Here is a 14,064-nt window from a genome sequence, read left to right as displayed (position 1 = left end):
GGTCTGGTGCGTCTTATAGAGCGAAAAATACGGTATGTAAAGAAAATAATAAACATTTACTTGGAAGAGAAAACAGCCCTTCCTCCGGTGATTACCTTGGCGCCTGACAAAGACGACAGGCAGCCAGGAGGTGTCCTTGAAGCAGGAATCCAAGACGACAGGGGAAGATGTGGCAGAGAGGGAGAGACTCGAAGTCCCACAGTACAGCTCCACCCTAGGCCTGCACAACTTATTTGACCTGTTTATAACAATGTGCTGAATGCCTTTCTAAATACGCCTGCCAACCTTGGATTTGTGGAAGAAGCACTGTTGCCAGTGCCACACGATACTCATTCCACATTCGTAAGAACTTGATCTTTCAGTGTGGTCACACCCATACATTGTCAGTCAGTCATTCAGTCAGTTTCATTGCACATAGCCAAAGGCTGCCACAATGTACACAGAATCGTTCAACAATTAAAAGAAAATACGCTGGATTAATACAAAAAACTTAAAACTTTTATATTATCAAGACATTACCTACACTAAACAGAGCTTTAAAAAGTACCTTAATATACAGGTTAAGACACTAAACAATAAAATTTATAGGCTAAAATCATCACATGGCCACTAATCTATTAAAAAATAATGTTGATTAATACAATGTGCAATTATATTCGGAGTTTGGTGATAAAGATAGAATATAGCTTGATGTAAAGGTAAAGGGACCCCTGACCATTAGGTCCAGTCATGGACGACTCTGGGGTTGCGGCTCTCATCTCGCTTTACTGGCCGAGGGAGCCGGCGTACAGCTTCCGGGTCATGTGGCCAGCATGACTAAGCCGCTTCTGGTGAACCAGAGCAGCGCACGGAAACACTGTTTACCTTCCCGCCAGAGTGGTACCTATTGATCTACTTGCACTTTGACATGCTTTCTTTCGAACTGCTAGGTTGGCAGGAGCTGGAACCGAGCAATGGGAGCTCACCCCGTCGCGGGGATTTGAACCGCCGACCTCCTGATTGGCAAGTCCTAGGCTCTGTGGTTTAACCCACAGCGCCACCTGCGTCCCCTAGCTTGATGTAGATAGGGCCAAATAAATTCATCTCCTTTACAGTTGGTGCCTATCTTGGCTATATAATTTGCTCTAATTTTCCTAGCAGCAGTTGCAAAGAGTGCTACATGCCAGGTCACAAACTTATCTGTGTCTGCAAGGAGATATAAAATCATGTCAGAGGGGTTCTGGCCAGGGGACTTTGTCATTATAAGTGCTTCATTATATAAGGGGCAGCGCAAGATATAATGCATAAGGTCCTCTACTTCAGGACATCCCCTAATGCAAACATGTTCATTTGCAGCCATACATTGGAACTCCCTGCCTATAGACATCAGACAGGCGTCTTCAATGTTCTCTTTCCGGCGCCTGATAAAAACATTTTTGTTTAGCAAGCCTATTCAGGTATGTAAAATGCTGGCATGTGTCTTAATCTGGTTGACTTCAATTTTTTAAAATACATTTTAAATAGTTGGTTTTAAATGGTTTTACTGATATTTTCACACACACACCTTGTTTTTGTAAACCACTATGGAGGTTGTTGTTGTTTACAATCAAGCAGTATATAAATCTTATGGAACCAATGTTCAACCAATGAAGCTTAATAACTCGGACCGTAAACCAACATCTTCCCAGTACGGTTCGTAGCACAATTCCTAGTGTTGGTGCTGACCTTTGAAGCCCTAAACGGCCTCGGCCCAGTATACCTGAAGGAGCGTTTCCACCCCCATCGTTCACACTGAGGTCCAGCGCCAAGGGCCTTCTGGCAGTTCCCTCACTGTGAGGTTACAGGGAACCAGGCAGAGGGCCTTCTCAGTGGTGGCGCCCTGCGGAACGCCCTCCCATCAGATGTCAAGGAAATAAAAAACTATCTCACTTTTGGAATACATCTGAAGGCAGCCCTGTTTCGGGAAACAACTATACCACAGATGGGCGGGGTATAAATATTATTATTATTATTATTATTATACCAGTGAGAAGACAGTGGCACAAAATTAAAACCTACTGAGGCAAGAGAAAATTACACTGCCAAACAATTAATAGATTTTAAAGGGAGGATGTTCCAACAGGTATTGGCCGCCAAATTTTGGAAGAAGCAATCCAGGGGGCAGGGAGAGGTATCTGGCCTCCATTCATGGATATGCATCCAGAGGATATCCATTCCAGAGGATATCCATTCATGAAAGTTCCTGTTATAAGAAAGCTTGGGAAGGTACCATCAAAATGAAGGTACCATAAAGGTAAGGGACACGGGTGGCGCTGTGGGTTAAACCACAGAGCCTAGGACTTGCTGATCAGAAGGTTGGCGGTATGAATCCCTGAGACGGGGTGAGCTCTCGTTGCTCAGTCCCTGCTCCTGCCAACCTAGCAGTTCCAAAGCACCTCAAAGTGCAAGTAGATAAATAGGTATCTCTGGTGGGAAGGTAAACGGCGTTTCCGTGCGGTGCTCTGGTTCACCAGAAGCGGCTTAGTCATGCTGTACGCCGGCTCCCTTGGCCAATAAAGCGAGATGAGCGCCACAACCCCAGAGTCGGTCACGACTGGACCTAATGGTCAGGGGTCCCTTTACCTTTACCATAAAGGTACCATAAAAATGAAAACATGGAGGATAAAACTAGCAAGGGCTACTGGCCACAATGGTTACATTATCCCTTGATAGCAAGCCTTTGAATTCCAGTTCCTGAGAAATACGGATGGGCAGAATGCCCTTGTGCTTACAAGGTTTCCCATAGGCATGGGCCATGGCTGACCACAGTGAGATAGCCTGATGCAGTAGGGCTCATCTTCTGTTTTATTCTTTTTTAAGATTCTTTTAAAAAGCTGGTGCAAATATATCTGGTGTCAGAACCAAAAGGTTTACTATAAAAAAAAAATGGGAAAGTTATGACTGGAAGTGGAATGGGAGGCAAAGTCACATTTATTCGTAACACGACACACCAGAGGTAATACCTAATTGAGGAGTGGTTTAGTTGCAGGTGATTTATTGAATCCATTCAGTTTGCGGAACCAGCCAACAGACTTCAGAATTAATTATTACCCTTGGCAAGCTTCACAACCTGCCCTTCGCCATAAACGGGGCATTTAAAATTATACCGTACAGTTTGCAGATATTGTGCACAAATGAGCAGGCATTCCGGGAAGCGACTAATGTGAATTATGTATTTGTGAGCGGTGTCCCACGGACTCCCTATTCAACTTGCTGATTTATCTTCTGTGCTGCTAACGCAGGCAAATAAAGCAGATTTTTGCCAGCCACCGCTCCCCTGTTGTCCCATTCAATCACCACAATAGGGCTATTTTTCCCCCCTCCGCGGCATGACTGGGAAAACAAAGAGCTCACCTGAGGTGCTTCCAAGCTATCGATCACTAGGCCGCCTCGGAATAAAAAATGGCCCCCAACAGACAATTCTGGTTGGAGAGTAAACCTTGCTCCGAACAAAACATTCCTGATGAATTAAGACCCTCACAGAGGGGACTTTGTCAGGGTATTCAAACAGCATCTGTTTGCTGACAGGATCAGGGTGTTTGGATGAAAAACAGAGACTTTAAACACACAAACATGTGCATCTAGACTGAGGCGTCTGGAGAAAAGTTCTGTCTATACAACTCTCCCCCCCATAATCAAGGTCAGACTATTTTGTCCATTTCGTCTGCTACTGTCTAAAATGGGGTCACCAATGAAGTGCCCACAAGCACCATAAAAACCCCAATAGCCTTTGCTGGTGGCCCCCTGGCAAGGCTCCTGGACTGTGGAGTTGCTTTTAAAAAAGGGGGGGGGAAGAAAGAAATTAACTATCCAGTCCTCCCCAGAAAGCTACAAAGCACAGTCTGCAAGTACCCTTCAAAGCAATTTCTCTATTAAAGTTCCTTTATCCGATACATTAGTTCCACACAGAACATTTGCAGCAATAACGGGCATGTCTACTCAGAAGTCCCTTTGTGTTTAATAGGGCTTTACTCCCAAGCAAGCGGGTAGGGGATGGCAGCCTATGTTTGGTTTTGGGTTGGCATGGGGGGGGAATGGAGTTTTTGTGCCCTTAGCAACTGTACAGCAGGCAGAAATTCAACCGGTTAAGCCTTTTCCTGTATGAAAATGCAATTCTGGGGAAAGCTTCGCCATCTCTCTAATTTTGAGTTATGCCATCTCCCCCCCCCCCCCACACACACACACAAAGCAGTCATTTTGTGGCTGGCACCCACAGAACACTCAAATTCTGGTCCAAGAAGGACCAGAACACTCAAAATTCTGGTCCAAAAAGGAACAGTGAGTCTATGACTCGCTGTTACTCCCCAAGGTCTTTCCTTTCATCTGCTATGATGATACTAAGGACCGCAGGGTTGTAGCTCAGTAGGAGAACATCTGCCTTGCCTGAATAAGGACCCAGGTTCAATGCCTGGCATCACAAGATAGGGCTGGGAGAGACCCCTGCCTCTGCCAGCCAATGTCAAGAACATTGGGCTTCAAGCACCAATGCTCTGAACTGGAATAAAGGCAGCTATCCATCTCTCAAGGACTGAATTATTGAAACTGCATACAAAATTGCGCACCGTCACTGAGCTGGTCAAACACACCTGGCCAAACACACCTGAGGTGTGTGTTTCCAGCCCCCGCCCCCTTATTCCCGTGACTGTGCTCTGTTCCAGGTGTTGTTTAATTCTGAATTTTAAATTCCTGCAACCCACCCAGGCCTCAGCCAGAGAAGAGCAGGTCATAAATTTATGCTCCCAGCTCTCTTAACTGACCAGAGACAGCTCCAATATTCTGCTACCTGTTCCTGGTGAATCACATTTTGCCCCTAATTTTCTATTCGGGGAAATCTGAAGAACATATTTTTATTTTTCTTAAAAAAGAGAAGTGTTAGCACACATATGCACATGTGCAAATCCGCCCCCCCCCCCAGTTCACAGCTTCCCCCTTTCTCTACGCCCCCATAGCTACTTATCTAGATAGCAGAAGTTGCTAAAAGGGATCTCAGTTGCAGCTAGGAATGCTTGAGGAATTTATCAGCGAATTCTGAGAGGAGCTGGCCAGATCTCCACCTCAGGGACCCAGCTTGCAGATCAGGACACTGGGCGCTTTTAGATTCTGCACCTCTCGGCTCAAAAGCATGCCCAAACAGCACGTAAAATGCATATTTAGAAATGCACAATCTGTGAGAAAAACACGTAAAATGCATATTTAGAAATGCACAATCTGTGAAAAAAACTGCGCGTCTCTGTATTTGCGTTTATTTTTATTTTTTACAAAAGAAGCTTCTTAGATTAAAGCAAAACAGGACGGGAAATGCTTATGCCTGACCACACACACAAAACCAACACAGGCCTGAAATAAAGACTGATTCGCCAACCCCCTAACTGCAGCCTAAGCTCAGTGCAGTCAGATCCATTATGTGATAGTAAGGATTCTGTTAAGCAAGGGCTTTGTTTTTGTTTGTTTTTACACACACACACACACACACAGAGAGAGAGAGAGAGAGAGAGAGAGAGTGAGTTGTGGGGTTTTGGTTTACTTCTTGGTTTTAAATGCAGTGTAAGGTAGTCTCTATGGGAGTATATTGTATTTAATTATGGGGTATCAGAGTTTTTAGGGGGCTAACCAGGCTGGGATAGCAGGCTTGTTGCTCTCTGAATGTCTGATGTAGATTTTCAATTTCGTTGTTCTGTATGGGACAATGACAAGATTATTGTATTGTAAATCAGTGCAGGACGGACTATCACAGAGCAACATAACACAGCAGAAAAGAGCCTTCAGCAATATATAATAGAATCGCAGGAAGGAATTCAGCATAGCGCTATGGCAGTCATTCTGTCAGTGCACACATTTCAGCTTGCCAGGTGAAATGACCCCCTTCTGCTGTTTTGGGGTTCTCCTGATCCCCACAAGCCAATTCCGGAGGGTTGGGGGGGGAGCCCCATCGCAATAGCACCTGCTTCTGCAACTGTGACTTTTAAAAACATAATTTGAGAGCTGGGAGGACCCCGATGGCTCATCTGTTCCAACCCCCCTGCTTTATGGGGGCGTATGGGATGAGAAGGAATTTTCAGTGTAAGGAAAAACAGGGGTGTTTTCCTTTGCAAAACATGATGCACCGGCAATGTCATGGGAGTTGCTTCTCCGTGCAGCAATCCCCATGCTGCCAGGGTAGCACATGTGAATCCAGCAAACACATGGCCAAGGGGGAAAAGAAGAGGGGTGGCCCCACACACTTTTGGCTCTGATCCTGCCTGCTGCTACTATGCAATCTCCAGGGCATCCCACCCACCCATCCCAAACGCCACCGTGGGAATGCAGCTCTCAACAGAAAAAAGATTGCCTGCGCCCATGTAAAATTAGCCAATCTGCACAAAATATAACTGTTGCCCTGATTAAGAGTGAGACATCTCCAGCTTCTGGGCCACTTTAGGCCCTCCAGGCCCCCTCCCCATGTGGCCCACAAGGACATTAAGCCCAAGCCCACCTGTCCTAGAGCGGATGTCCTTTACGCTGTCGTGTGAGAGGCAGGGAAACCTGCAGATGGTTGGGCTGGGGGCAGGTTGCTGATTGTCTGGGCTTGCAAAGCCTCACCTATCAGCTGACGCTCAGGCTTAAGCTTCGCTTCTGGCACTTTGCAAGCCGCACCGATCAGCTGATTGGCAGCACAGGCATAAACAGGTGACCTGACATAGTTGTGACGATTGACACGGGGAGATAAGGGGCCAACCCACTTCTTTCTTTGGCGATCGCTCGTAGCCAAGTAAGACTGTCTTCCATAAACACGGTTTTAACAATGAGTTCGTAAGTGACTACAGAGGCCAATACTGGAGCCACACGTCCTTCAACAGTGGGGACACTGGTTTCCTGGCTTTGACAGACCAGATTCCATCTGGTCCAATATTATGTTCCAACAGCGACCAACCAGAGATGCCTCTGGGGAGATACAGACTCTGCAAATAAGAAGCAACAGGGGGTATCTGGCCGTCCCCAGCACCTGGTATTTATGCCTCTGCATAAAGAAGTTCCAATTTTGCTAGGATGACCCATGGTTGCTGGTAGACCTAACCTAAAGACTGCTTCTAAGCCAGAGGCCATCACACCTTGCAATATATAACACCATTGATTTAATTATGCATTGTGCAAGGGAGACACACATTTCAAGCAGTGCCCTTCAAGGAGAGTGAGGCAGCTCATTCCTTTCTTCCTTGCCACGTTTTAAAAGGAGACCCATGTTTTGAAAACACGTGTCCTCAATTCAGCCACAGTCACCACTGATATATACAGTGGTACCTCGGGTTACATACGCTTCAGGTTACAGACTCCGCTAACCAAGAAATAGTACCTCGGGTTAAGAACTTTGCTTCAGGATGAGAACAGAAATTGTGCTCCGGCTGCGCGGCGGCAGCAGGAGGCCCCCTTAGCTAAAGTGGTCTTCAAGTTAAGAACAGTTTCAGGTTAAGAACGGGCCTCTGGAACGAATTAAGTACTTAACCTGAGGTACCACTGTACATCGGGAAGAACTTTCTGAGGGCAAGAGCTGTTGGACTGTGGAACAGACTCCCTCGGGAGGTTGTGGACGCTTCTTCATTGGGGGTATTAAAGCAGAGGTTGGATCATCATCTGTCATGGATGCTTGAGTTGAGCATTGACTGCTGCGTTGCAGGGGTTGGACTAGATGACCCTCGGGGTCCCTTGCAGCTCTGCAGCTCTGCAATTCTCTGATATCCCCAGGCAAGTCAATTACCTTTCAGCACCAGTTTCTCCACCTACAGAATTCAAACAATAAGCCTGACCTACCTTCGTAGGCTATTATAAGGAAGGAGAAATGGTGTTTACTAGCTCTAAGCCTTCAGGTTTGGGCAAGGTTAAAATAAATTCTACACTGGCCTACTTTAGATCAAACATTTGAACATATCCTCCTCTTTTTTTTTTTTTTTTTTTTTGCCTGTCTACTCCCTTCTTGACAAAAGTACACGGTCCCTTCTGTCCCTAAACCATGTGATGTTTGTTATAGGAGAAATGACCTTTTAATTCCTCTCAGAGAAATGGCAAGGCTTGTCAGTGCTCTACTGTGGGCACCTTGCCCTCGAACAAGTAAAATGCTTGTGAACATTCCATGCCATCACAAAGCCCAAGTCCAATGCTGAGAATGAGTTTATATCCATATATATATATATGGGGGGGGGGGACACAACTGCAATTTCTGTGCTGCGCATCTTTGGGGTAAAGGTAAAGGGACCCCTGACTATTAGGTCCAGTCGTGTCCGACTCTGGGGTTGCGGCGCTCATCTCGCTTTATTGGCCGAGGGAGCCAGCGTACAGCTTCTGGGTCATGTGGCCAGCATGACTAAGCCACTTCTGGTGAACCAGAGCAGCGCACGGAAACGCCATTTACCTTCCCGCCGGAGTGGTACCTATTTATCTACTTGCACTGTGACGTGTTTTCGAATTGCTAGGTTGGCAGGAGCTGGGACCGAGCAACGGGAGCTCATCCCGTCGCAGGGATTCGAACCGCAACCTTCCGACTGGCAAGCCCAAGGCTCAGTGGTTTACACCACAGCACCACCCGCGTCCAACTTGGTACCCACCAAATGCTTTGGACTACAATTCCCATCAGCCTTAGCTGCAGTGACTCGCTGCAGGCAACCAGGGTTTCAGACAGGAATCTTTCCCAAGTACTAACCTGGGGATTGAACCCAGGACCTTCTGCATGCAAAGCAGATTGCTGAACCACCAAGCCACAGTCCCTCCTCAGCTCAGAGCTGGGAAGGCTGGCTTCTCCCTACAGCTACTCAGGCAGTCAAAACATCTCTAACTCCCAGTGTGTCAGCCTGGACCTTTTTACCATGGTCTACTTGAAGAGGGCAAGGTTTAACTGGCCTCCCAAATTTGTGGTTCTCTGGTTACTGATCTCCCCTTCTTTTTCTTTCTCATCTTCCAGGAAATTTATACACTGTGTGTTTGCATATTCCTCAGAATATGACAGTGCCTTATTACAACACAGCACCATTTGCCTGCTCAGCATCTCATGCTAAGCGGGGGTGGGGGGGAGAGCAACTTCCCCTTTCGTATTAAAATGACAAACGTTCCTGTTTTGTTTATTATCTGCTACCGGCCTGCCCAGGTTTTTGAAAAACAAACGAGCACCTATATAGGTTTTCTGCCAGTGTTAGAAACTCAAGATATATATGCTAGGCAATGGCTCCTTAAACCAGGGTTACCGTCACCAAAACAGAATGCCTAGTTGGCATTTTGGAGGCGGGCGGCTCAAAGGTTTTATTTTTCAATGGGACTTTTTGGTTCCTGAAATTTGTTCCGATTGTGCGGATAAAATGTAACGGATAGAATTCCACAGGATGAGTTGCTAGTGTGTGAAAACAGTCAAGATCCATGGATCCCACCTCTAGATGGTGGAGACATCAGGCACTATCTTGGTGCCCAGACATCTTCAACTGGTTGGCAGTGGCCAACAGCCAGGTGCAAAATGTGCCCAGTCCATTTTGAACGCTGCTTTCTGCCTTGACTTGAGAAATATTGAAGTCATTAAAAGAAACGGCTCTGTTGTATCATTCTGGGTCTCTTCCCTCCACTAGGAACTAGATGCTTGAGAAGTACCAGTGTGATGTAGTGGTTAAGAGCGGTAGACTCGTAATCTGGTGAACGTGGTTCACGTCTCCGCTCCTCCACATGCAGCTGCTGGGTGACCTTGGGCCAGTCACACTTCTCTGAAGTCTCTCAGCCTCACTCACCTCACAGAGTGTTTGTTGTGGGGGAGGAAGGGAAAAGGAGAATGTTAGCCACTTTGAGTCTCCTTCAGGTAGTGATAAAGCGGGATATCAAATCCAAACTCTTCTTCTTCTTTTCCGTGCATAAGATGCCTCCATGTATAAGATGCCCCTATTTGGGGGGACTCAAATTTAAGAAAATGGGGGGAGATGGCACAGAATTGTTCAGCTTTTTTTGCGGGGGATTGCCCAGAGTTGTAGAGTTTTTTTAGGGGGGGACTGCTGAAAATTACTCACCTGCATGCATCGCAAAATCCAGCTCTCGTCTGTCCCATCGTTGGCAATCACCCGCCAAATTGCCACAGCATCAGCCAGTCAACACCGCCCATTGACACAGCAACCAATAACACACACAATAGCTGCTAGCAGTAACCAAACTAACCACTACCCATGTATAAGACAACCCTCATTTTTAAGCAGGATTTTTAAAGAAACAAACCTAGCCTTATACACAGAAAACTACCGTACACCGTACACTGCAGTATCTCATTTCTGGCTACTGAGGAGTCATATACTCCTGCAATTTTTTGTAGCCACCCAGGAGACAAACCAAGCTATTTTGTTAGGCCCGGGGATTAGTCTTCTAGGTTAAGTGTGCGTGGCAGAGATGTGTAAGATGTTGAGCAGTGTAGAAAAAGTGGGTAAGGATTTCTCCCTCTCTCATAATGCCAGAAGCTGTGGCCACCCAAGGAAGCTGAACCCAAGGACAGACAAAAGTTCAGGACAGACAAAAGAAAGCAGTTATTCACACAGCACATCATTAAACTAAGGAATCGGGTCCCAAAAGAGGGAGTGACGGGTACCAACTGGATGGTTTTAAAAAGAATTTTAGACAAAAATCATGGCGGATAAGTCTACCACTGGATGCTACACATAGTGGCTATGTTTTACCTATGAGCATTTGGCTGGTCGCTATGGAAACAAGAGGCTGGACTAGGCCTTCTTATGAGGGAAACCTGGAAACAAAACCAGGAGAAGCTGAAAAAGGCAGTAAGGCATAAGAACATGCAAAGATCCTTATTCCTTCTCCTGGACGGGAAGTCGGGTCTATAGAAAAAGACCATTTTTATTTCAACTTTTTGTGATTACAGTGATACCTCAGGTTACATACGCTTCAGGTTACAGACCCCGCTAACCCAGAAACCGTGCTTCAGGTTAAGAACTTTGCTTCAGGATGAGAACAGAAACCGTGCTCCGGTGGCGCGGCAGCAGCAGGAGGCCCCATTAGCTAAAGTGGTGCTTCAGGTTAAGAACAGTTTCAGGTTAAGTACGGACCTCCGGAACGAATTAAGTACTTAACCTGAGGTACCACTGTACTCTTTGGTATATTATTTTTCTTTTTGTTTTGTGTTGACGTATACGGATAATTGTCTTTCTTGGTGTGTTAAAGTGAAAAGAAAAGAAAAAGAACATGCAAATTTCCTGCGTGGCCCTGACGCAAAGTCCATGCAGCCAAACACCCTGTTCCCAACAATTGTCAGCCAGATTATTCTGGGATGCTTACAAAGCAGTTAACACCCCTCATCCTTTTTGTCAGTATCGTGTCCATCCCTGCACCATTCTGAAAGGTAAGGAGGAAAAGGCCACAGAACCTCAGCCTCCCAATTTCAGGCACGCAGGCCAGTTGTTTTAATACCTGAATGGCCTGGGAATATGACCCTCATCCCGGGTCCAGCTGGGATTTAAAAGCCACTGCTACCTGCCCTTGGGACCTTTAGCAGAGGTTACATCCTATTGGGAACCCACAGATCAGAAGAAACCTGCCGGCTTGCAGAACAACTCAAAAAGCGACAGAGCTTGAAAGCTTAATGAGCTCCGGAAAGTAAAAAACTTTAATGAGCTTCGGAAATTAAAAGCTGCAAAGGTGGTGCTTTGTCTTAACTCTGCCTGCTTGAGAAAAGAGCCGCCAGACAAGAGCTAGGAATGGGTGGAGGGTCTTAACATGAAGGCAGGCAAGAGGGTGGGTGGGTTGCCAGGACAGGAGCACAGGAAGGACTGCATGTTGCCAAATGCAGGGAAGCAACACAACCAGACAACACCTGCTTTGCATGCAGAAACTCCTGCCTCCAGTTTTAGGTAGACCACCCACCCCCTAGACCTTGGAGAACCATTACTTGCTGTCCGGCATAGTGGTTAGAACAGGCATGGCCAAACTTGGCCCTCCAGCTGTTTTGGGACTACAACTCCCATCATCCCTAGCTAACAGGACCAGCGGTCAGGGATGATGGGAATTGTAGTCCCAAAACAGCTGGAGGACCAAGTTTGGCTATGCCTGGGTTAGAGTGCCAGTCTAGGGCCTGGGAGAGCAGGGTTCAAATCCTTGCTCCACCATGAAGCCCACCAGGTGACCCTGATCTAATCACTGCCTCTCAGCCTAACCGAACTTGCAAGGTTGTTGTCAGGATAACATGGGGAAGGGCAGGACTAGGTATGATGCCCCAAGCATTTGGGAAGAAAGGAGGGCTAAATATGCAGCGATATAGTATATAAAATAAAAACAAGCACCAGGCTAGATAGACTTGTATTCCGACTCAATACATAAGGCATCTTCATATGTGTTCCATGTTACAGAGCACAGAGGCAAAGAGATCGTCAACTGAGGCGCAGTGAATAAGGCAGGTGCGTAGCGTGGGGGGTGCAGGGGGGGGCCGGCCGCACCGGGCGCAACATCTGGGGGCTAGGGGGTGCAAATCCACGGGTTAGGGGGCGCAAATTACTTGCCTTGCCCCGGGTGCTGACAACCCACGCTACGCCACTAGAATAAGGGAGATGAAACATGAGAACAGTGGCTCATTCAGATTTCAAAAATGGCGCACTCCACTGGAAACAGAACTGCCACAAAACAGATACTTCTTTGTGGCATTTGCCGCAATTGCACAAGACGATTTGTGCTTTCATCATGCATACCTGGACCACAGGCCCATTTAATTGTTTAACAAAAATATAGCGACTCACTGGACAGGAGAGGCAAGGCATCGATGACGTTGCGGAAGAAACGCCTGGAGGGTGATATGCTCAGTGGGGGGTTGAGGGGCAACACCCACCTGGTGCCCTTGTAAGATGAGGGGTGTCACTGGGGAGGAGGGGGGATGCGAAGAGAAGCAGCAGCTGATGGAAAACACTGAAAAGTGAGCATGGAAATGGCACAGTGAGTCTTACTAGGAGTGGCAGGAGCCTTGTGGCTTCACACTTGGCAACGGGAGGAGAAAAGTGGGGGCGAGAAGAACGTATTTCACAGGCACCTACACTTCTCTCTTTTAGAATTAAGGCAGGGGTGGGGGAACTTTTTCCAGGCTGAAGGCCACATTCCCTTCTGGGGGCAACACACCAGCGGTGGTCGTGGCCAGAGCAAAAGAAGGTCCATAGATTCATAGAATTGTAGAGAATCTGAAAATAATCTAGCCCAGGGGTCAGCAAACCTTTTCAGCAGGGGGCCAGTCCACTGTGCCTCAGACCTTGTGGGCGACCGGACCACATTTGGGGGGGGGGGATGATGCAAGAGTCCCACGAGCCCCAGTGGCTGCTTACCTGTGTCTTGCGAGCAGCAGGGACTGAGGCGGCGGGGTAGACTATGAGAGGCGCACGGAAGGGCTCCAGAGAGGGGCTCCTTAAAATGGCGGCCGCTCAAGCGCTGCTGCTGCTGCTGCTGGCACCAACAAAGCCCAGCCCCCTTCCTCCTCTAGGCAGGGCAGGGAGAAGCCAGGAGGAGGGAGGGAGGAGGCGGAGGCACCGCCACCACTGAGGGAGGGAGAGGGAAAGAACGTGTGTGCTGGTGATCCACGTGGCAATTCCCTGACCGTCCGCAAGCCAGATCCAAAGGCAATTGGGCCTGATCCGGCCCCTGGGCCTTAGTTTGCCAACCCACAACGTAGCCCTACTCCCCTGCAATGCAGGAATATGCGATGCAATGAATGTCAAATTTGCCTTTGTGAGGTAGGCTAGTTTCCACACAAGCTGCTCGCACAGCCAGCCCTCTCTTTCCCCCATCCACGGAAGCATGACCAGTGTCCAAGGGCACATTGAGGCCAGGCTTAGAAGGCCACAATTGGCTCCCAAGGTGAAGGCCCCGCATTCCTGATTGAAACAAACAAATATACATATGCAACTCAAAAGCACTCATGGCCTAGCAGGCTGCGGAGCCACAAATCAAAAGAGGATTGAGGTTGCCTCACAGCACACTCGCACCACGCAGGGTTGCAACAGGCCCTACCTCACTCACAGTGCAAGTCTGGACACTGAGTCAGCTGGGAAGCAACAAACCATTCAGCTTACC

The 14,064-nt window shown here is 47.5% G+C and overlaps 2 protein-coding genes across 3 annotated transcripts in view; both read right to left on the bottom strand.

Annotated features, from left to right (window-relative positions):
• Positions 1 to 14,064, bottom strand: part of MPIG6B (megakaryocyte and platelet inhibitory receptor G6b) — a 158,935-nt gene that overhangs the window by 122,044 nt on the left and 22,827 nt on the right. The window lies entirely within an intron of this gene.
• Positions 1 to 14,064, bottom strand: part of CLIC1 (chloride intracellular channel 1) — a 40,314-nt gene that overhangs the window by 23,995 nt on the left and 2,255 nt on the right. Inside the window, exon 1 of one of the 2 annotated variants that reach the window (XM_083725262.1) lies at positions 12,747 to 12,782. The exons of the other annotated variant lie outside the window; for it this stretch is intronic. Coding sequence (XP_083581388.1) covers positions 12,747 to 12,767 — 21 coding nt within the window. The 5' untranslated portion in view covers positions 12,768 to 12,782. Of the gene's footprint in view, positions 1 to 12,746; positions 12,783 to 14,064 lie in introns of those variants that run through there. 2 annotated transcript variants of the gene reach the window in all.

Source organism: Podarcis gaigeae (genome assembly GCF_964106915.1).
Source record: "Podarcis gaigeae genome assembly, chromosome: 2".
Taxonomy (NCBI): Eukaryota; Metazoa; Chordata; class Lepidosauria; order Squamata; family Lacertidae; genus Podarcis; species Podarcis gaigeae.
Note: the sequence above shows the minus strand (reverse complement) of the source record. Positions and strands in the feature narration are given on the sequence as shown.